The sequence below is a fragment of the Strongylocentrotus purpuratus genome, unplaced genomic scaffold (assembly GCF_000002235.5).
Source record: "Strongylocentrotus purpuratus isolate Spur 01 unplaced genomic scaffold, Spur_5.0 spur5_scaffold_13, whole genome shotgun sequence".
Taxonomy (NCBI): Eukaryota; Metazoa; Echinodermata; class Echinoidea; order Camarodonta; family Strongylocentrotidae; genus Strongylocentrotus; species Strongylocentrotus purpuratus.
This window is the reverse complement of record NW_022145598.1, coordinates 30904439-30928512: the sequence shown is the minus strand read 5'-3', so window position 1 is coordinate 30928512 and position 24074 is coordinate 30904439. Positions and strand designations below refer to the sequence as shown.

General features: G+C 37.0%; 2 protein-coding genes across 2 annotated transcripts in view; one reads left to right on the top strand and one right to left on the bottom strand.

Moving 5' to 3' along the window:
- Positions 1–774: 774 nt before the first annotated feature.
- On the bottom strand, positions 775–7758 carry LOC100892853 (NADH dehydrogenase [ubiquinone] iron-sulfur protein 5). Its single transcript, XM_003729452.3, has 3 exons — positions 7668–7758; positions 2510–2718; positions 775–1552 (listed from the first exon to the last, which is right to left on the bottom strand). Exons 2-3 carry the CDS (start codon positions 2714–2716, stop codon positions 1472–1474), a joined length of 288 nt encoding a protein of 95 aa, XP_003729500.1. The 5' UTR covers positions 2717–2718; positions 7668–7758; the 3' UTR covers positions 775–1471.
- The window catches only part of LOC594548 (mediator of RNA polymerase II transcription subunit 23), a 34522-nt gene continuing 18177 nt past the window's right edge, over positions 7730–24074 (top strand). Inside the window, exons 1-17 of the mRNA XM_030983339.1 lie at positions 7730–7797; positions 9929–10075; positions 10766–10797; positions 11131–11215; positions 11914–12038; positions 12667–12778; positions 13292–13390; positions 13786–13890; positions 15177–15246; positions 16235–16347; positions 16993–17088; positions 18637–18834; positions 19464–19607; positions 20599–20756; positions 21629–21702; positions 22415–22592; positions 23275–23414. Of these exons, the coding sequence (XP_030839199.1) occupies positions 10019–10075; positions 10766–10797; positions 11131–11215; positions 11914–12038; positions 12667–12778; positions 13292–13390; positions 13786–13890; positions 15177–15246; positions 16235–16347; positions 16993–17088; positions 18637–18834; positions 19464–19607; positions 20599–20756; positions 21629–21702; positions 22415–22592; positions 23275–23414 (1786 nt within the window). The 5' untranslated portion in view covers positions 7730–7797; positions 9929–10018. The remainder of the gene's footprint in view (positions 7798–9928; positions 10076–10765; positions 10798–11130; positions 11216–11913; positions 12039–12666; positions 12779–13291; positions 13391–13785; positions 13891–15176; positions 15247–16234; positions 16348–16992; positions 17089–18636; positions 18835–19463; positions 19608–20598; positions 20757–21628; positions 21703–22414; positions 22593–23274; positions 23415–24074) is intronic.

Sequence of the window (24074 nt, the reverse complement as noted above, 5' to 3'; positions counted from 1 at the left end):
AGACCAGTATTGGTAACGCCCCAATTTCAAAAAATGAAATGGAAGCTCTCATTACCAATCATGTGAAAGAATATGTTTTGACTAATACATGATGATAAAAAATTTGCCGGGAAACCGCCTACTAATTCATATATTTGGTAAATTTGTTTCTCTCATGGTCTGTGAGAGATATAGGGTAGTCCCATATACATCTTTCTGTGTATAGTGCTTGTAACTTTACGAAGAATGGGCCAAATTTCTTATCATTTTGATGATTCCAGAACCTTGCAGATGCTAGATGCTAGATGATCAACCTAGGCTAATCGATTCCACAACGTTTCTTTCACAATGCAATCGCATGACCTTAACTGGTCTTTACCTTTAATGTCACACAACTGCATTGTTTAATTCACCACTTTTTTCTTGACCATTATCTTGGTTATTGATGAAGTAAACGTATTCATAAAGGGGGTTCTGACAAAACATTCATGTAAATTTTACCAAGGGTACAGGGACAACCCTTTTTTTTTTAATGTGCAAAATAGAGATCTATATGAATTTTTCAGAAGAAAGTACGGTAAATGGGAGAGGTGCCTGCAAGACAATTCACAGACTCACAGAGTAAAAGAAATTTCATTTGTGTGATCACAACCTTATTACATCCCAAGTTTCATATTTTCTACTGGAATTTACTCAAACTTTCACTTCTCTGTTTCTCTCGATTTACACTTTCATAAATATGCAAATGAATACCACAGTGAACTTCCTCTTCAATAGACAAACAAAGAGAAAACATTTTCAATTTTCCATAGACGTGACACACATTTATTAAAACTGTGATGGTCAAGAGCCGATGATCTTTTCATTATACACAGCAAAAGAAATCAGCCTTGAAAATGTATCCATACAATTCTGAATCCATGTCAGTGATTTTCATTTTGTTTATATACAACATGTAATAAAACAATTGACAAACATGCTACACCCTATGCCTGCTCTTCGATCCGCTAAGTCCATCGATTTGACTCAATAATGCAATTTACAATGTTGGTTTGCAAGGTTGATACTAGAAAAGTTCAAAACACTGTAAGTTGTTAACAATACTGGACAACCCTTCTACATGTATAGTAGCTTTCCACCCAAATGCAATAAATTTTCTGTTACATTTTTTAAATGAAATATTGCTAACTTCATCCTGAAGTAGAATAAGGGTCTATTTCAAGTCAGATATATTAATGAAACACAAAATCGAAACCCCCAAATTGGCTCTTGAAACAAATCAAACACACGTTTATATCTTTCGAATTGGTAGCTTAAAACTCCTAGAAGCTTTCTACATGCATCAGAAGTCTGAAATTCTGAATACAAAATGAACACATCCCATGGATGATCATTGGTGATGTGCATGTAATAGGTGCAAAACTAGGCTGCAAGGCAACAGGCATGTATCATACTGATATAAGAAATAAACTAAACTATGATGATGCGATCATTATTGCTTGGCTGGTGGTGTGTATTTCCCTGCTTTGATCAGTTGATCTCTGTGCTTGATGATGGTCTTCATCCTCTCGATCTGTACATGGGAGAATGAGAGAGAGAGAGAGAGAGAGAGAGAGAGAGAGAGGGAGAGAGGGAGAGAGAGAGTGTGTGAGTGAGAGTGAGGGAGGGAGAAAGAAAGAGAGGGAGAGAGAAAGAGAGAGAGAGAGAGAGAGAGAGAGTCAGAGGGTCAGAGAGAGATACAAAGAAAGACAGGGAGAGAAGAAGAAGAAAATTGGGAAGAAGAGAAACAGAAATGACAGAGATAGAAGGCAAAGAGGATTTAAGTTAGAACTTTAACAAGGTTTAAAATAAGTTTGAAATCAAGTGTCACACTTTCACTTTCTATAGCTACCAATAGAAAACAAGACAGATTCATAACATACTAGTCTTATTATTAAGAAAACATTCCCCAGTACTTATCATTTTGAGCCCCTTTAGAATCACACTGTATCCTCTATGTAACATTAGAAATTACCATAATATTTCAATTACAGCAAAATTGAGAGATAGCCTTTTTTATGGCACCAATTTTGTTGTCCAATTCTGTAGAGTTATACATTATTGCTGTAGCAGGTAAGAAATTCAGTGTCTAAAATCATACTCCTAGTAATAAATGGAATATTTCCTTAATGTGATCAAATTTAATGAATAAATCTTTTTAAGTGCTTTGTTAAAAATTATTTCATTCACTTGTTATGAATATTTGTATTTCAAATGTCATAATGCAAATTGCATACATTAATTGTTGCTAGGTAGGACAAACATTATGGCTTGTCCTACCTACCACCATGTATGTAAGTAAATTGCATTCCGACTATTGACATATATGTACTACTACTTGTAACAGTGAATGCAATCATTTGTAACGAGGCACTCAAAGAATTAATTACCTTACAAAATTGGCCTATTCAATTGGCAACTGTTTTTTTCTCTTCAACTATTAACTCAGAGCGCTCCTAAGACCCAAGATTCTTCATCCCTTACTCCTTACCCTCTTTGACCCTGTGATGCACTCCCTGAAGTCAGCCAGCTCCGGTGCGCACTCCTTCTGTGCCCTGGTGACCCCGATCTCGGCCGCGCACCTAATGTAGTCTGCCTCATAGTACTTGCACTTGGGGTCAGGTAGGCCGCCATAGCCGTCTAAACCCTGGTGGGTGGTGTACACCTTGTCAAAGTCATAAAACCTGAACAGAGCCATGTCTGGAGAAGATGGGAAGGTAGACGAATAAAGTAAATTTAAATCTTTATCTATCTTTATCTAAGATACATGTAGGTTGGAAAGTTTGTTATTGTGGACAACCAAAGATGGAGAGAGAGAGAGAGAGAGAGAGAACACAAATGTAAAAACATGACTTTTAAAACATTATCACCACATTAAAACTCCAACTAAGAGTAACGTTTGTTTCACTTTTTTAAAATCACAAAACTGTAAACATTAAGAATGTACAAAAAACATATAGATTGGATATATTCATTATTGATATACAAATAACTTAATCAGCTTAATAGACACTGCTTGTGATATAGGTGTCGGGAGATCAACATATATTATGATTCCCCTTGAAACAGGTACCGGTACATGTATGCTTAATACTTACATCATACATGTACATGACAGAGTAAATATTCTTATTTTGCTCCAAAAAATAATTTTCTCTTTTTTTAAAGCCCTGGACCCGTCTTACAAAGAGTTGCGATTGATCCAAATCAATAAAAAGTCCTTCAATCACTTGCAACTTTGCAGTTTCCTATCTCTTATGTACCCGCCAATAAGTTGCAAAAATTTAAATTTCAGTCATTTTACATCACATTGACATTACTGCTTCAGCCAATTTTAAGTGTCCATACGTATTAAGGCTGTGCATAACCATGTAATGAGGTACTCGAGTACACTCCCAGGCTTACAGACGAATACTCGAATACTCGAATACTTGAATACTCGGGCGCCGTGTTAAAAAAAAAATTTAAAAATATTAACAATTTATGTTTGCTTTTTTGTCACCTCCATACTAGGGTAGAAGTATCCCAGGTCCGTCTCCGAAAACTCACGCGATTCTACTTAAAGTTGCAGTTGAAGGCGCTGATTTAATAAAAAATAGAAATATCACAATCTGTATTGCAGCACAATGCGGATGTATCCCCCGGCGGTGGCAGCGATTTTGTGTCATACTTATGTTCGAAGGAGGAACAAAGATCGACTCTCCCATCCCTGAAACAAAAGGATGGCATAGAGAGGTCGCCACTGGCTTGGACTATTGTCAAGACTAGGTGCAGCATCACCAAAACAATTATAGTATAATGCATCTCTGTAGAAAATTTGAAAGAAATCTGTCAAGAAATGTGGCAGTTAGAGCACATCAATGACATACAACCTTTGACCATATAAAAGAGGGAACAATGAGGGCAGCATTTCCCAAAAGTGTAGATGTGTAGATTGTACCAAGATACATCCCCATACAAAATTTGAAAGAAATCGGTTGTGAAATATTACCTGCAGAGCGCACATTAGACACCCACCAAAATATGACCTTTTGACCCTATAAAAACGGGACACTGGTGGCAGCATCACCAAAAACTATAGGTGCATAGATTTTACCAACACACACTTTCATACTCAATTTGAAAGAAATCTGTTAAGAAATGATGCAGTTAGAGTCTAACCGCATCATTTCTTAACAGATTTCTAGACCGCACACTAGAGTGCACACAAGACATATATCAAAATATGACCTTTGACCCTATAAAAGACGGAACACTTGAGGCAGCATCACCAAAATCTATAGGATTGTAGATTATACCAAGATACACCTTCATTCAAAATTTGAACGAAATCCCTTGAGAAATGCAGCCTATAGAGTTGTGAAGTGTAACCTCATCAAAAATCTATTTTTAGAATTTCTCAATGTTTTCTTCATTTTCCGAAAGAGCATCAAAACTAATGTCCGAATGTCGAAAAATCAATTGAATATGTTAAGTATTGGCTGAGATATGACCATCTGAATAAATATATTTCCTATAGGAACTCTGTGTTAAATGCTCTGGCTCCTAATGGTCTTTTAACACTGGGGGCAGCATCACCAAAAGTTATAGGTGTTGAGATTATACCACGATACACCTCCATACAAAATTTGAAAGAAATCCGTCAAGGAATGTGGCAGTTCTTCTTCTTCTTCTTCTTCTTCCATTGAAGTACGTCCCTCTATTAGAGTGTTGTCGTACTTTGTTAGAGCGCACACAAGAATATGACGCGGCGGATGCGGCGCAACGCTGCCGAATCCAAAGTACCCCACCGGCATGCTGCTGGGGGATACAATAATAATAATAGTAACAATGCTGTTTTTAAACCAAAGATGAAAGACTCATTTTCCTCCGAGTCCAAACAGAAATCCGGACATTTGGTCCCAGTTTCTGAGTGGTGAGTTGACACTGATTGAGCTGGGAAACATTTTTAACCACAGTTTTATGTCGGCGCTCTCCCGGGCACGGGTAAGCGTCAGCCTGGACAGTGCCAGGTGACCAGGCAAAAAAAAAGAATAGCAGCCGAGTATTCGAGTACGAGAAATCCTACTCGTCGCAGCCTTAAAGGGATCCGGTAACTTTGTCTCAGATTCTGAAACAAAATTCTGGATCTAGCTCATGATGCAATGATAATTATAAACCTTTAGGTCAGTCAGGAACCCCATGACTTTTACTAGCCGATCGCCTGTCTGATTATCAAGATATTTATGATTGGAATTACAAATTTTGAAAACCGTTCGCCTGACGGTTTTCATAACACTACAGTCTATTTGGGAAAACGAGTATGGTAAAACCGGTCACTCAAAGGTTTTTACTTTTTTGAGGCACTTCTTGATCATTTTGAAGCGCAATTTTTTTAGAGCTTCAATATTACACCATATCACAGACACTGATAACACGTAGGGCCGTGTATCTCAGATTGAACATTGTTAAACGATCCCTTTAATACGTAGAGTAAAGGAGCCGGTAATCGGACAGCTCCAGTTTTCGGCCGATCCATTGGATGCATGGTAAAATCCCTTTAAAAGACATCGCATAATAGCACAACACATATCCCACACATACCATACCATGCCAGAGTCACTGAAGAACCACATTTGCAATGGAAAATATATCCTAAAATATCACATTTTAGCGATGTAATCGGCGGTCCCGCTACCCAAATCTGAAAAGTCGAGTTTCTTACGCGTGTATATAAGAAATATGGGTACCATAAAATCAGCTTTATTTCAAGTATTTTTCAGATTTAGAGCCCGATTTTGTGTTAGTCGCAAGCTCAAAAGTATCTCATCGCATGTATTAAATCAATGCAGCCGGACCCTGCCACGCACACACAATATGTCTGTCTAATTCAGATTCCAACTTCCGATCACCGCTGTGCCTGTCTTCGGCCAGGCGAGCACCAGGGAGCTCCGGCGTGGGATACCTGCTCCGCCCGCTTGTGCTGTACATCAGCGCGGAAACGCACGGCGCGCGCGAGCGCTTCCTATTGACTTTGTACATGCGGCCGTAAACTGAAACGCTCGGCCGATAACTGTAGGGTGTCTGAACGATTTTTCAATTTTCAATTTGGGATCGTTTTTCACCATTTTTGTTTGATATTTGAATTAAAAATGTAATCAGAATAATACATTTCGAATTTCAAGTCTCGCCGATGTTTCTATCAAAAGATACAGCCCCTTCAAAACGCTGAAATATTCATAGCATTTTGATCAGAATCGACGAAAAAGACGTACACGCAGAGTTATGTTGTTTTGCTAAATTTAGCCAAACAGCTGTATCGCGCGATATGCAAGCGTATGCATATCGTACGCAAGTTGCTCAGCCAATGCGCGACTTGCAAGCTTGAGCCACGCTGTCTCCGCGATATGTGCCATTGACTAGTATGGGTGGCCGTTCCCGCCATAGAACCCGGAAGTGAATACATGTTGTAGTCAATGGCAATATCGCGGAGACTGTCTCCGCGATATTGCCATTGACTACAACGTATATTCACTTCCGGGTTCTATGGCGGGAACGGCCACCCATACTTTCATTCACTATAAGCGCACATGTTACGCGATGTAACCATGGTTTGGACTGAGCGGAGCTCACGCCTCCCTAATTAGCTGATTCCAAAAATGTGGGAAGGGTATTTTCAAACTGTTATAACAAATGATCCCTTGGGGCTAGCGAAAAAAAAAGCATCTGGATATTATCCTTACATCTAGCCCTGCTTAAGCCGCGGGGCGGCAGCTCAGGAAAGTGGCAAATTTTGGAGCTAGGATGCAAACAACATTTCAATCGCTGTTTTGACCAAGATATTTTTAGAATTCTGGGGGTGGCCCCCGATGGGGAATATGGAGAAAAACCTGCCCTTTCATATGACACCTCATTTATTGAGTTTCACCTTCAGGATCATTTGTTATAAAGGTTTGAATTTCAAATTTTTTCATAAAATCATTGACCAATTTTGGATGGTCGCGCAATGCACGTAGACCACATAGGGAAGCGTACAATCTCTATGGGAAGGGTTTTAGCACACAACATTGGGTGCGCGATCAGACACCCTAATAACTGGCTCCAAAACAGTGGAAATTGAAATTAATATTGTCATGGCAATTCGTGATTTTTTTCTGGGATTCTTTTTTTGTTTAAATAATAATAATATTTGCTTCATGATTTGAACAAGAAATGATAATAAATAGGAAGTAAAGAGTCCAAAAAATAGGATTTTGTCTTAAGTGGCCGAAAACCGGCTCCTTTACTCTAGGCCCCTATTGTGATTACAACTTTCAATAAAACTTTTTTATATTTAGACTAGACTTCTATTCTAGATCTAGACTAGACTCTAGTCAGTTTCAATTGAATTTTTCATCAGTTTGCCTCTGCCCTCTCTCTCTCTCTTCATCTTCTTCTTCTTCTTCCTCTTCCTCCTCTTTTTCTTCCACACTTCGACAGCACTCTAATTTCTTCATCTCTAGAACTACACAAAAATGCATATATGGGACAAGGGTTATAATATTTAGTTATCCACTGACAAGAGAGAGCTATATAAATCACCTCAAATATTAAACAAATAAAGTACCTAGATTAAATGTATTGCATTTTTCAAACTTTATACAAAAATTTAATTTAATACGACTTCTCACCTGTCAGATTCCAATCAAATAGGATAAATTCAACACTCTTTCTTTCCAAAATTTTCTAACAAAATTTAGCATTGGCAACTCCTGACCGTAGTTGGCGCTCTCGTAAACCAAAATTTGAAGGAGTGAAAAGGTGAGTATTTTCTATCCTTTGTTAGGCTAGATGATAAAGTCTTTTAACGATTCATCGTATATCTAAGTCTATAGTAAAGTAGAATTCTAAGATTTGCCATGATGCATTATCCTAACAATAATAGACAGAAGTCTTGGAGGAGAAGCGCATAATTTAGTGGCTAACTCTAAATCATAAACATAATTCAGTCCCATTCATTCCATTTCGTGTAGGCCTATGTAAATTGTCAAAAAATTTCATTATCAAAATCAGATAAGTTTGCATATTTTTCTAGACTCTAAATATAAAAGTATAACCAATATTCAAAGTTATTGTAATATTACAAGTATTAAAGATAATTGTAAATCAATGTGAGATCCTGCACTGTGCAAAGAGTCGGCGTTTCTTCTCTTCAACTTCTTGAACAAGTTGAACTTCAACTTTGATTGAAGCTCTTCTTCACTGTTAAATTGTTAAATTTTCTTAAAGTTTAATTCAACAGGGTTTTTTTTGCCTGTAGACTATTTTCTTTGTTAAAGTCTGATTTAACAAAAAAGATTTGTGTGTGTTTGATTTTTTGTTGGTGATGTAGACCTTATGTCCACAATTTTGTTGTCTTTTATTTGTTTTTTAGTTGGGTCTAGGTCTAGATCTAGAGTAGAGTCTCCGTTTTGCGGCATCGCCCGGTTTGCGGCCAGGGGTATTTGTTTTAAAAATAAAATGAATATGGCTCGATAATAATCATTGAAACCTACCGTGGATTCCACGGTAAGTTCTGCTTTGCCGAAAACGTCCGTAGCAGGTGCTCCTGTCGGTACGGAGTATCCGTCAGCGATGTCGGAAATCTACGGCACCAGTCGCCGATGAAAATTCCAGCAGGTGCTAACTTTTAAGTTAAGAGATCGAGGCATGACTAGATCAATATTGTAGCTCTATTTGTCCGATATTTGTCCGATTGGAGGTGAAATTTGATGTTTTTGTGGAAGTATGATGGCTGTGGTCTGTCTCCTATCGCAGATATTTTGATTGTGCCACCGCATGGCCAGTTGCATGGGGTGGCCGCAAACCGGCACGTAATTACGTGTTTTTTCTGGTTTGCGGCGGGGGGTGTTAATACACACATAACATGCGGGATCGTGTATGATGGTATGTGTGCTGATGTGTGTACCCGCTATGACCCGATAGTTTCTAGTAGTACTTACCCCCGGATGGGATGATCCATTCGAGGAAAAGGTGAAATTGTTTAAAACTTGACAAATTTACCGTAGCAACAGATAAACATGAGAATTTGGGTTACCCGTAGTAATTTGGTACATGCTTTCATCGTGACGTAGCGCATAAAGCTTTGTGACGTACGCGTGCCGCAAACCGGTAATGCGTGCCCGCAAACCGGGGAACTTGAAGCATTTCGAAACGTGGTCAATGCTGACCACGCTGTGGGTCAGTTAGGTTATTTGTGACTTCTATTTAATAAGTAAGTATATGGACTCTTTATTGAGGGTATTGAAGTATTCTGTGAGTATTCCAATAAAAATAGAATCGGCAGTTCCCGCCGATCGGCCGCAGACCAGAGCCACTACTCTAGACTTTGTTTTTATTTTTTATTATTTTTCATATTTTGTCTTGCTATCAATTGTGTAGCTCTTTAGACGATGATGGCCATGATTGATGGTAGCATCACTCATGCAAATTTCCATTTTACATACCATCAGAGGGGCATACATGTATTGTTATTGAGTATAGAACTCATATCGAATCTCAGGGAGAAAAAATGTGTATTTACACAAATCTACTTTAACATTTCTTCAATTTGATTAATTTCCTTGTCTTCTTCATCTTGTGTTTCTTATTTTTCTTTATCTCTCTATTTTTCATTTTTTCATCTGCTGCTTCTTCATCTTCTTTATCTCCTCCTCTATCTCTTCTTCCCTCCTTCTTTATCTTGATCTTTTTCATCTCTTTCTTCTTTTCCTTCTTCTTCTTGATCATCTTTGTGTTCTTGTTCATCATCTTGTTTTCTTCTGCTCCTTTTTCTTCTTCTTCTTCATCTTATTTCCTTTGATTAGCCTTACTGGAGTCTGAGCAAATATATTCTCAGCTGCAGCCTGTATGTCTACATGTTTATGTTTTTTTGTTTGCCTTTGTATCATAGACTCTACAACCATTTAAATATCAAACTGCCACCATGCTGTACTGATGTAGAATTCTTCACCAAGAAGGAAAGACTTCAAATATCTCCGCCATGGCAGTAACAGTAGGAATGGAGCAACAGCTCCATGAGATGCTTGCAGATGTACTGGTAAGAGATACTAATCAAGTATTTGCCAAAACGGGTTGACCTACCTTAAAGCCCCACTGCACTACTAATAGCTAATTGCGCCCTCTACAGGTACAATGTATATAGCAAACAATGCCTAATTGTAATTGAGAGCTGATTTGATGAGGTAACCACCTGTCAGTGAGCTTGCAGGGTGGTCTAATCACTCCTGTCCACACTAGTACAAATGGGCTTTAAAACTCAGGCTTTAAAAAATTAAATTAAAGGCCTTCATAGGAATATTGTCGCCTCAGTCATTTTGTTTCAGTTCTCCCAATGGGTTTTAAACTTCAACACTACCCCTTTTAATTTGGTTTGAATTTAGGGTGATTGACTCTTTGAAAGCTAACCAGTGTTGGTGCTATGGCATGCTTCCACCGACTACTTTTAAGTAGATCCCTTCCTCTAGACTTGAAACTGTCACTTTTGTTTTCTAAATAATAGCAATATGAGATAGAGACTAAGTTTGTTTAAATGTAAATTATACTTTTCTAGATGTATGTCTTCTTTTTTTTGGATTTGTGAATATAATGAATAACAACTTATTTGAAAAAGTGAAGAAAAAAATATAATGAACATTTTCTCCTGTCATTCCTCAAATAACAGTAAGTTTTGTACAATGGATTTTGTAACAAACAAAGTTTTCTTAATATTTTTCTTTACAAATTACAGAGAACAACAGCAATTGAAGAAGCATTTGCCGGGTAAGTAGGAATAAACTTTTAAAATCTTCAGTGCTGTGGGCATTTTTTACCTTTAAAATTTAGATTTGTAATTTATATGTAAGTATGTAGTACTTAGAAGAGCTTGTATATTTTCTTGAAAGCTGAGAAGGGTTTGCTAATTAGTTCATTAGTTCAATTGTAAAGAATATCTATTTTATCATAATTAACAATGAAAAGAGGACGCTATTGAATAGTTGTCGCTGTGACTTCAAGCAGAAACAAAATAATGAAAAAGTAAAGAAATTATAGTTTTTAATTTCTAGTGTTTAGAAGGGTCTTGAGTATGCTTGACTATTTCCCTCTCTTTTACAGATTTGTTTGCACACAAGACTCGGAGAAAAACAAGATAATTGTTTGTTATGAAAATTTCATGCGCTTCTGGACAACTATACCTGCTGTGAGTGTCATGAATACAATACCTCAAAAATCCTACAAAATTTATCATCAATAAAATGAACTTCTTGCTTCGTAATAAAAATGAACAATCTCCAATTGTAGTAGCATAAAAAGTCAATATTCGTTCATTTATATGAATAGCAGAATGATATCAACAGATACAGGCTGAAACTTTTTGTGTTGCCCTCATCAGCTCTGGTTAAAAAAACCAACTAGATAATACCTAGATAGCACTGTGAGGAAATTGCATTTATACAATGCCAAATCCTAAAAGAGCTCCTGTGAGCAGAGAAGTATTTTTTTTTTAAACAGTTGTTGGAACATGAAGACCTCCCTTAAAACAAATTCAAAGATAAAAAAATTAAAAAAATGGCCATTTACACAGATCTTTGGCTGTAGGATATTAATGGCAGACTTACAGCTAGCAACTGAGTTATTAATACTCCTTAAAAATGTACATTTGATGGTTTTCTGTGTTATTTGTAACTTAAGAATGAAATGAATGGTCAAATTATGGCCTTTGTTGAATATTTTTAGATGTAAAGCTTAATATGTCACAGTCGTTCTCATGAAAAATCAATCAAGTTTTCACATACTTAAACAAAATTAGAAAACTTGGTAAGGGCATGAATAATTTAGTTGTTAACTGTTGCTACATGTACATTTTTCTTAAATGACCCTTTATTTATGTGGATGTAGGAATCTCAAGACCGCATGCTGAAGCAGTATGTCAATCACATCCACACTCTCACATCCCATCAGAGGGTTAGGATCTTGTGTGATATCCTTGCTAATGCTGTCGAGAAAGGACTCATTCCAGCCAAGTGAGTAGATACTACACCATAAATGATTAAATATTAATATAGCGCCCGAAGGGGAAGTTCTCCCTGATATTACTTTGGTATTTTAATAAAGAAGCAGACATAAATGAAATACAGTTTGAGGAAAGTCTGGTGAGAAAAAAGAAGTATTTAAGTTGGGATTAATAATTCTTTGATTTATAATGCACCTTGCGAGCAGCTCTCTCATTGATGTATGAAGAAAAAAATATGTGTAAATCTTTACTTGTGTGTGAAGAAAAAAAATGAAATGATATTATATGTAATCATGAAAAATATAATTTTTCTATTTTCCATGTGATTAAAGGCCCAGTCATGACTTGGCAGAAACGATTGGTCCTAGATGAATTATTTGTCAAGTCTTTGTCAACTTTGAGAACATGCTTTGATAAATATTATTGAAAATTATTTTATTTTATTAAAAATAATATTACATATTGCTAATTGTTATCAAAAGTTTTCAACCCTTAGGCATATTAAATCAAATCTAAAATAACAACTGCATGCTATTGTAGACTGCATAATCAAAGACTTGTAACTCCATTTGTTTGACTGTAGGCTGGTGTGTAGACTGTATATACAAAGACTTGTTACTCCATTTGTTTGACTGTAGGCTGGTGTGTGAGGCTTTGCTGACATCCAAGGATCTAGACTACAAGTCCTCTTACATGTGGTGCCAGTCTTTCCATATCATACAGAAGATTATCAACAGTGCTGACTACAAAGTAAGAGCCGATGACAAAGCGGGCTTAATTTCTTAAGCAAAGCATTTTTATCTACATTAATTTTCAGACAGGCATCTGTAAAATACATGCTGTTTTTTTATTATGTTTTTGTAGTACTCCCATACCTCTGTTTTCTTGCTTTATGCATCAAATTAATTTTGCAATGTGCACCTGAACTAGCTTTGTCTAATTTTTGTTATCATCTTCTATAACTCTTGATGATTTATTGTTCTCTATTTTAATACCAAGGATAACACCACTTAATGGAATTTGTTTAATGTCCTTCGTTATCAATGAAATGCTTTTGTTATGTTCTTGAAAAAAAAGAAGACACATTGAAAATAAATTAGAATTGAACCTTGTGCCCTTTTAGCCCAACTCCTACCGAGATTGATTCTGAAATACGCCACATTGCATTCACGAGAATACAAGATCTTTCAAACTGCCTACTTATCCCAATTGCCAATTATTTTGAAAAGGTCTTGATCATGCGTATTTCCGCCTTTTTTCCAGGGATGTCGCGATGTTCTGCGCCTTGTTCTTGAAACAATCAAGGACATTCCAAAGAGTGTCAACGTATCAACTGGCAGACAATTGGATGCAGTCACCAAGGTAACATGATTTCAGTAATTACCATAATTATTTTGCTTTAATCACTGGCTTTGCCACTATATATCTCAGATGAACACAACTTTGGGTATAAGTGTTCTATTATTATCAAAATGTATATAATAGTCATCTTTTTCATTTGGCATGTACAAATGTACATACTTGAGACTTTGAGAAATTAATGTTTATCAGTTACTGGCAAAAGCCGTAGCCAGTAAAGAGATATGTATGCAACAATATGACTAGGTGTAATGTTGTCCTTTTTGGAAATAAATACACATATGCTCTGGTTTACTTTCTATTACCTAATAGCCGTGATGGTAGTAAGAATTTGACCCATAGTACATTTGTGTGTCTACATTCGTTTTTCTTCTTTCTACCGGTATCTATCATTGAAGGTTGTACTGCACATCATAGACAGGAATAATTGTCTGCTGCCAGCATACTTTGCAGAGACAGAGATTCTCAAGCTATTCCCTGAGAATGGACCAGCCAAGCATTGGGTTAGAATTCTTTCTTCTTTTACAACTTCGCTTTTAATTATTAGATTAATTTATTTAGCGCAGCTACTTTATTAATATACTTTACTACACTGGAATGAAAACAAAACTCCTAACAGGCATCTTTACAGACACACAATGAAAAACCTTTTCAAAGGCTCCTGAAAACAAGTGCGTCTTCAACAAGACTTTGAAGACGGCAATAGATGAGGCTTTTCTTATATCTAGTGGCAGGTTATTCCAAAGCTTTGGAGTAACGCAACTTACTCATTATTCCTAAGTATCATTTGAGGTGTTCACACTTGTACAAGCATTGCTTTTTAGTGGACCCCTCTGTATCCAATATGTATTTCTACATTTGTTGTAAATGTTTATGATCGATTTGTAATGTTTTGTTGGAAACATGAATAGATTGATATTGAAATAGAATTGAAAGCGCAATCTCATCCATGGATGTGATTGTTGGATAATTATTGTAAGACACTTTGGAGGAAGCGCTTGTATAAATGACCCCCAAAATATTCACATCTTTTACACATGGAGACGTCCCACTTCATGCATTTCAGAATAATCACTACCAATGGAGGTACTTCATGAATTTGTTTGCCCTCTTGAAAATAATGCTTCCACCTGTGTCCTGTGTATCATAGAATGTACTACGGGTGCATAACTGAATAATGATATGAAAATTTCATGAACGTGTATCCAGCAGTCATCTCAATGGCCCAAATTCACAAAGGAGGTTTGTCGACAAACAAACCTAGGTTTTTGTGCGTCATATGACGCGTTTTTTACAAACCTGGTTTGTAAAAACGCATCGAAACGCGTCATATGACGCACATGAACCTAGGTTTGTCGACAAACTTCCTTTGTGAATTTGGGCCAATGGGTCTTACAATTTCGTACAAATGAATTTTATCTGCCTATGTGCAGATGGTATCTCCAAATTGGCTTATAGATTGTCTAGATTGTCTGAGCCGATTTAGCTTTTTCTCCTCCAAGGAATCTGAAATCCACTGAAATTTCAATCCTATTATTCTTAAAACTATTCAAATCATTGATCATTGAGATTTTAGAGGTGCGTATATTCATATCAAGTGCTAATGTAAATTCTTGCAAAATCGGATCGTAGTCATATCGTATAGTGTTTGGTGGGCTTTGATGTTATTACGATTATGCAATTTGGCATAATGTGTCTTAGCTGTTCATACGTAAGTAATGTAATATACCGTTTCTTCTCCCCCCCCCCCCCCCCCCACACACACACAAACACACAAATACACATGTAGGCTATCGGTGAGGAACTGGCTAACTATGTGGATTCCTTCAGGCCCGTTGCCAATCTGGTCACTATCACCGGTATGTCTTATTCTTGTGTCTCATTATTGATGATAGTTTGCCTACACTGTTTAGGTAAAGGTATATAGGCCATAGTCATTCTGGCAGACTACATCTGATCTGGTCACAGTCCCTGTTATTTCTTATCCTTGATAGTTTGCTTGTACTCTAAAGTGAAGATATAGGCCATTGTAATTATGGCAGACTAGCTTACATCTACTTTAGTCCTTTGATCTATCGAGAACTGATTTGTTAGAAATCTGTTCAAAGTGTATTTTCTTTAGAATTCTTCAACTCCAGGAGATGCTGGCAGATGTGCCGGTGAGAGATGATCTTGTAGAATAAAGTTATTTGCAAAATTGGTTAACCTACCTTAAAACACATGTTTTTATTTTAAAAGCTTTACATGGAAGAATGCAATTTCCATGATCACAAAAGCCTGCTATTAGTTCTATTAGAACCTGGGTTATTATGTATCACCCAGTGTGCTGATTAAACCCTACCTCCTTCAATTTGGCCTGAATTTGGGGGTAATTGGCTCTTTGGAAGCTGAACAGTGTTCATGCTGTGTCATGCATAAATTAAATAACTAAATAACATCCCACTTTATTATTCCTTGATTTGTTGAGAAATAACATACTAGAATTCTGTTAGAAGTGTATTTCTTAAATAATCCTCTGCTTTATATAGGAATACCATAAAAATGGTTTATGTTAGCATTCATTACATCGTTCTCATGTTATTGCTTTGAGTTTATTATCAAATGTTTGTTATTGCATTGATGATAATAGAAATTGAATTCTTAGCATGCACTATGCTCTACACAGTACAATTAAATCACAGCATTTATAACATAGAATTGCATTGTTTCCAACTTCCAAAACACTGTCTTGTGGAATACCGCCACTCGTAGTAAGGCTATTCTGCCGCTTATGACTTTGAGAATACAAAGAATGAATGTTCAATACACAATTTTATTATAACCAATTTTGATTTATGTTATGTTCAGGACGTAGTCTGCTGTTACCAGTGATCGGTCATTCAAACAATACCAGTAACTCATGGAGGTTGGATCCGGTTACGCTAGCTTTCCCCACTAGAGGGCTCCTTCCATTTGAACCGGTAAGATTGTGTCTGTCGTATCCTCATCTCCAACACCTTCCTGTCTGGAATTTTTGTTTCCTGTTTTTGCTTTTGTTTTTGTTAGATTTTTCTTTTTCTTCTTGTCTGTAGTTTATTATGGCTTACATAAATGTTACATCAACTCTTATTCTTTGTTAAGTTTTTAATTCTCATTCTTCCTCTTCAAGTTTTTGTTCTTGCTCTCTTTGTTCCCCCCCCCCCCCCCCCCCCACCAAGAGTTTTATTTTTTCCTGTCTCTTTCTCTTATGATTATCATGACTAATCACATAGAAGAAGATTTTGAAGACACTTTTGACATTGTATGATTTTATTTCCTTAATTTGATTAGTTATGAGGAAGAAAATTTGAAGAATTTAAAACAAATATGATTCTACATGTATATATATGTTTTTTCACTGTTTCTTTTTTCTCCCCCTTATCTTTCCTTATCATAAGTAATGACATCGAAGGAGGTGTAAATATACTGTTAGAATATCTATGTTTTAATTTAAAATAAATAATATTGATTGTGCTAGAATATTCATGTTGAACCCTAATGAAAGCTACAATCCATATAATTTTCAAATGTATGCGAGTACTAAATTAAAAACCAGTTTACAAATGTTTTGCTTTGGCATTGTCTAGGAGACGATCAAGCCCCAGACAGGTCTGCTACGCTATGTTCTGAAGCAGCCTTATTCCAGGGACATGATCTGTACTATTCTCGCACTCAACAAAGGGGTAAAATACTTCAGATAGTTACAATAATAATACACTATTTGAAGAGTTTAATTCCAAAGGGAGCTAAATCCATTTTTTGTAACTACAGAGAAGAAAAAAAATTGCTAACAAAATTTGGCACAGGCGTCTATGGAAAATTAATAAATAATAATAATAAACAATATTTATAAGGCGCTTAATACTGGTGTCTCTAAGCGCACCATATTCTGACTTAACAATTATTTACCAAAACTTATAATAAACACACAACTTATACATCTGTTCTTTATTCAATAAATCATGCATATAATAAAAAATAAGATAAGAGTGAGATCAAACAAACATACATACAAGAGGTCAAACATAGGATCAAACATAGGATCGAACAAACAAAAAATAAGACGGTGTGCACCTCCTTTGACCGACTCACAACTGCAGAATATTATTTATGAATTAAAAAGGTGCGTTTTCAGCAAGGACTTGAATTGGTCGAGAGAATGAATATTATGAAAGTGCGCTGGTAATTTGTTCCAAAGGATAGGGGCATTTACTGAGAAAGCTCGGTCGCCATATTTTGTAGCGGTACGAGGTCCGAGGGTTAACTGCAAGGTTGATGATGATCGAAGAGGTCTTAAAGAACTAGAAGAACGTAAGGAAATCAAATCTGAAAGATATTTAGGGGCTTGGCCATGGAGAATTTTGTATGTAAGAAGAAGAACTTTGAATGTGATACGATGGTGTATGGGAAGCCAATGAAGAGAACGCAATATTGGGGTTATGTGCTCCAACTTTCTCGAGAGAGTAACAAGCCTTGCAGCAGTATTCTGAATTCTTTGAAGTGGAAGTAGGGAAAATTGATATTAGAAGGTGCATTTTTTCACAATCGCTCCCAAAATTTAGGTAAATAATTTTGTTTTAAACTGGTACTGAAGTGAACAATGTTCTGATATCAATAACTCAATTTTCATCAAAAGTGGATTTAGTTCCTTTTGGAATTAAGCTCTTCATTTGTAGATTTATACAAACGAGTTTCTTTATGCACTGTACAGGTAAAATGTGAAGTATGAAAGTATTAAACCTAACCTTATTCAAATTATATGCTATTTTAGTGTCTGTCGGAGGAGTGCAGCTCTCTGAAAACTTGAAATTTGAAGTTGTAGACCTGAAAACTGGCGATCGACTTGATGACATCTTCGCAATGACTTTGCATTATGTGAACGTAGCACATCGCCTATGTTACATAGGCAAGCCGTGACTGCTGCAAATTTTAACCCTGTCTCCACTCCCTGTGGAGCATTCCAGCCAGGCGTCATTTTAAACTACATTAACTTTCATATTCTACCTGTTACCCATTTAACATCTGAATGGAGAGTGGCAAATGTAGATTAACGTCTTGCCAGAGGACATTAGTGCCGGGCTGAGATTTGAACCTGTGCCTTGTGATCTGTAGTCGGGTGACATGTTTACTAGACCACAACATCTCTATAAGCTATGTAAGTGCAGTGCAAGTTATTGCAGTTTCAATAAAAGTGTTGTTCTTTAATATATCTTTTATCTTACTTCTTTCAGCAAAAGCAGAAGAGTGTTCCTCTTGAGGAAGAGATTGCCAATTTGCTGATCATAGCGATGGAGAAGGCGGAGCTTCAAGACGGCAACCAATCTAACTGGCCTATGGCACCCTGGCAACACCTCTCCACACAACTCATCATCTTTGCGCTGTTCCAATTTGTCAGTTTCCCTAGTATGGTCGAGTCACTGCGTCAGAAGGTGAGTTTACCTAACCTACTATTGTAGAGTCGCTGTATCAGTAGGTGGGTATAGTTTCCAAAGTATGGTTGACTGCTTGGATCACTAAGTTTAGCCCTTGCTAAAAATGCTCTAGTGTGATAATCAACTCATTTCAACCATCTGGACCCTGTCTCCTAAAGAGTTGTGATTGATCAAAATTAATCGCAAGTCCTCCAATCACTTGCAAAACTACAATTTAGGTTCCCTGGTATGGTAAAGTCACTGCATCAGTAGGTGGGTTTAGTTTCCCTAGGACAGTTGACTCATTGCCTCAGAAGGTGAATTAACTCTCATGAACATGTACTTGTCGTCATTTTGATTTCTTACTGAATCTGTAATTTGCATTTGTCGTTTGATTTGTCAATTGATTATTAGTTTGTTAATTTTAATTTGTTTGTTTGTATTTGAAATGTGAGTAGTGAATCTTTTTTGTGCACCTTGAGAGTCATTATAGGCAGATATGTGCGCTATATAAATCTTCATTATTATTATTATTATTAATTGCATTAACCTCTTATGTTTGGTGTACAAATTTGTGGTACAAAACATTGGTCTCGCCCATATGAGTGTGTTAATCTTTGTATGATATCGGTATTCTGTATCCTCAGCTGAGCGGTAGAAATATAAGGAAAGGGAGAGACCGTCTGATGTGGGTACTCCTTCAGTTCATCTCTGGTAGCCTTAAGAAAGCACCTCTCTCTGATTTCCTGCCGGTGCTCAGCCTCGCAGATCTGCTCTACCCAGAGAAAAAGGTTAGTTGGTTACAACTAGAGGTGTCGTGGACGAGTGGATATGTCACGGGGTATGATATGATCACAAGGTCCGGGGTTCAAGTCCCACACGTCACTAATGTCCTTTGGCAAGACATTAATCTACATTGGCCACTCTCCACTCATGTGTTAAATGAGTACTCGGTAGGATGCGAAAGCTTATGTGCTTAGAATAGCAAGTGTGTGCTTGTAAACATGACGCCTGGCTGGAATGCTCCCCAGGTAGTGGAAAATGTGCATACATTGTGTGCGGGTAAGCCTGAATCCAATGACCGGGGTGATAATATATCTGTAAAGCGCTTTGAGAGGGCCTTCGGTCCTGATAAACGATATATAAGAACTAGCTGTTATTATTATTATTAACATTTATGCAAAGAAAGGACTGAATCTAGACGCTTATACGTACATGCATGAATCGTCTTTCACCTACACTCTCGCTAGCTGGGAAAAACAGAAGGAGTAAAAAGATTCTGCAAACGTAAATTATTTTCATTCCAAAGATGATGGTACCATGGCAGGAAGTCCTAAGCCGTGGACCTTGTAATCTATTAGTCCTGTGATCTTTCTATTAGACCTCAACACCTCTGAGAGAACATCGTTCTGCGAAATACTGTTGAACTACTTAAAAGTTTTTCTTGGCCTCTTTTTTTTTCTATAGACTTCTAATTTTTTCCTCCAAAAGTATGAATTGTAATCTTACAACTGTCAATTTCTTTACATGACAATACCGGTACTTGAATTATGATCAAAGCTGTTCCAAATATTTGTAAAATGCCATACCCTAAAACAATGGTGTGCACCGTTTATGGGTTTGTAGCAGCAAACCCAACACCAGCACAAAGTGTTAAGTCACCTGTTATTGCCATCTTTTCATTTTGACTGGGGTGATAATAATATCAGCATACCAGTTATAGGGATTGCATTCCTTATTAAATGCTATATTAATTCAGAGCTATTATTGTTATTTGTGTAGGGTCTTCCTTTGCCAGACATCAACCAGTCAATGTGCACCCATGTGTTCTCCATGGCCTGCATCTGGAATCATCTAGACCACAAGAAAGAGAAGGAGAAAGAGAAGGAGAAGTCTACCTTACAGAGACCACCTCCGCCAGCCATCAAAACACATCTAGAGTGAGTGAAGATCAGGGCCCCGTTGCACAAAATTTACCATTGATTGTAACTTTGCCATCAATGGTAACTACCATGGAAACCTGGATTTTGATTGGCTGTTGAGCCCTGTTACCATGGTAGTTGCCATTGATTGTCAAAGTTACCACCAATGGTCAGTATTATGCAACAGGGACCTGGTAGGAATTATGGAAAGACTGTACGAAGGGAAAAAGAAAGAGAGGTAGAGGGAGGGTGGAGTGGAAAAAGTGACAGATAAAGACTTAGAAGAAGAAAGAAATGGAGAAAGAGAAAGAAACGTCTTCATTACAAAGTCTACGTCTGCCAGCCATCAAAACACATCAAGAGGGACAGGAAGATGGTGTGAAGACAAAAGATAAACAAAAACAAAGAGATAGAAATGAGGAATACAGAGCCTTAGAAGAAGAAAGAAGAGGAGAAGGAGAAAAAAACATGAGCTTCATGTACCTTCTTTTACCATCAAAATGCTCCTCGTGAGTGAGTGATGGAGAGATTGTGAGAAGTGAAAATGAAGGGTAATAAAGAGAGGGAAGGAGAGGACGAGAGATAATGACAACATTGAAAAGATTGACAGATGGAGGCATAGAAAGAAAGAGAAAGGAATGAATAAAGACATGGAGAAGTCTCTTGCAGCGGCCACCTCATCCTTACACCTAGAGTAAGTGATGGTCTGGTCGATGGGAAGATAGTGGGAAGGGAACATGAAAGAATAAGATATAATGAAGGAAGAAACTTATAAACACAGAGACAAAGAGAGAGATTTGGGATCTTTTATAGTTATGTCCTGTCTTCTAGCTATCAAAGCTATGATGACATGAATAATATTGAAATTTATTTTCTTCTTATTTTGGTAGGTATTTGCAGCAGACATACAAGACACAACATCTCCCTCTCTCAGACTTCAGGATAGCACTACAACTCAATGCATGTAAGTACTTGGACTTAGATTTAAAGGTACTATGTCCCATTTGCAGGCCAAAAAAATGAAAAAGTTAAATTCCAACTGCATTTGAAAGATAATACTAATTTAGAACTTCCCTAAAAAAGGTGGGGCTTGAAAATGTCTTCAAGTGGGAAAATAACGACTATTAGTTGTCAAATCGACTTTAGGGCTATAGAGCCCAAAATTAATAGTCTTGATTTTCAGACAATTGTACCGAATGGTCATACGTTTTATGCTGCGCAAAGATTCAATCAGTTTAATCTTGGCCATCACAAGAAGTGGGTTATTGATGTAGACAAATGCTCATGTACCCTTTACAACTCTTTTCATGTACATGTATGTTATTACCAAAGAAGAAAAAAGCCAGTCAATCACTCAATAGTGTCTGACAGTGAAGTCTAGCAAGTAAACGGGTTTCCTTGCATAATTTGAATATGAGGACACTGCTAACGTTTAAATTTCACAGATAGGACATACATGACATATTCATAATTCCTGCAAAGTTCTAAAGAATTTGAGGTTGGCTGCAAAAGGGACATACATGTAGTACCTTTAAGCAGCAGTGACATACATGTTATTTAGAGGTAATCGTTCCTAAAACTTTCTCTGACCTCTGTGTGACCTTTGTTCTCTCATGACCTCTGTATGACCTTTGTTCTCTCATGACCTCTGTATGACCCCTATTCTCTACCAACAGATTCCACTGTGGATGAGATGTTGACCCGACCTCTCCAGACCCTAGTAGACTACATCTACTGCACCAATGCCAACTCTACCGTCCCTCTGCCCGGACCAGCTACCTGTGTGGCCGTAGGATTGACCGCACCCATTCCGCTCTCACTCCTGGATTCACTGACCGTTCATGCAAAGATGAGGTAAGCTGACCCACCTGACCTGACCTGACTTGAACTGACATGACCTCTGTTTCTAAAAGTGATGTCCTACATTTAGATAGTCACACACATTTCTACATGCCCTGCAGAAGTGCACGAATACAAATTTTAATTCTATAATGAAAGAATGGAAGAACAAAATTGGGAGAAGGTAAAATGAACATTGATAACAATTTCAATGATGTACACACATACTGTATAGTGAGTGAACAAGGTACATAGATACAAACTTGATTTTCACAAGCAAAGATACTCTTTAAACCATCTACATGTAGCAAGTAAACATAAAAATACCCATCGTAAACCTTAACTATAGCTTTATACAATTTTTGTCAATAATAATCAAGTTATCTTTAATTTCAAGAATGACTAGACTACTTGAGTGAACAGAGAAAATTGGTTGTGGCATTTATTTTGTTTTTCATTTTTTATTACAAGATCTAGCCCTGCAGTGTTCTGGGGGCATTTCACAAAACTTGTCATCAGTGACAAATAACAGATTTTGTTATAAGCTACTGAAATCCTAGCTTCTGATTGGTTATCAGCAGATTTGTCTCTGATTTTTGTCATTTGTCATTGAAAAATGGCTTTGTGAAACAGGTACCTGAGCTTATTAACAGTATACACTTACAATTTTTGTTTCTCCAAATTTATCCTGAAACAGTGTGATCCATCTGATTGTGAACAAGATTCTTCAGTGGCACAAGCACCCAGGGACCGCCCTCTCTCCTGCTCTGGTAGAAACATACAGCCGTCTGCTGGCCTACATAGAGATTGAGTCACTCGGAATCAAAGGGTTCACTTGTAAGTTTGATTTTTATGTGGATCGAGAACAGGGGGTGGGGGTGTTTCACAAAGACTAAGATCGACTTTAAGTTGGACTTAACTATGGCAGGCCATTCATGCCACTGGTTGCTCTCACCATTGGTCTCCCAATTATGAGCTTTGGATAGTATTTTTTCCTTCAATAATGAACTATGAAATAATGTAAATTATGTAGATTTGTGACCACGATTTATACATGTATGTCCCTTGAGAGACCAATGCCAGTAAACAGTGAGAGCAAATGATGGCATGAATGGCCTGTCATATTTAAGACCAACTTAAGTTGATCTTAGTCTTTGAGAAACACCCCCCTGGTTCGAAACCTATTTTAATTCTGGGCCTTGGTTTAGAAAGAGTTGCATTAATTCTGATTGATTGCAAGTCCTACAATCGATCACAAAGTCCTTTGGTACAGAGTTGCAGTAGATATTAAGTTGCGATTGACTCCAATTTGAATCACACAAAACTGCTTTTTATGATAGATAGCCGTGTGCGACCTCCATAATGTTAGCTTTTTTGTCTCATACGTCAGTAATCATAGGTTTCAGTACATCTCAATATTGTATTAAGTTGATAGCCATAAAAAAGCTCAGATCAGAAAAAAAAATATGAAAGCAGTTTTAATTTGAATTTATGTTC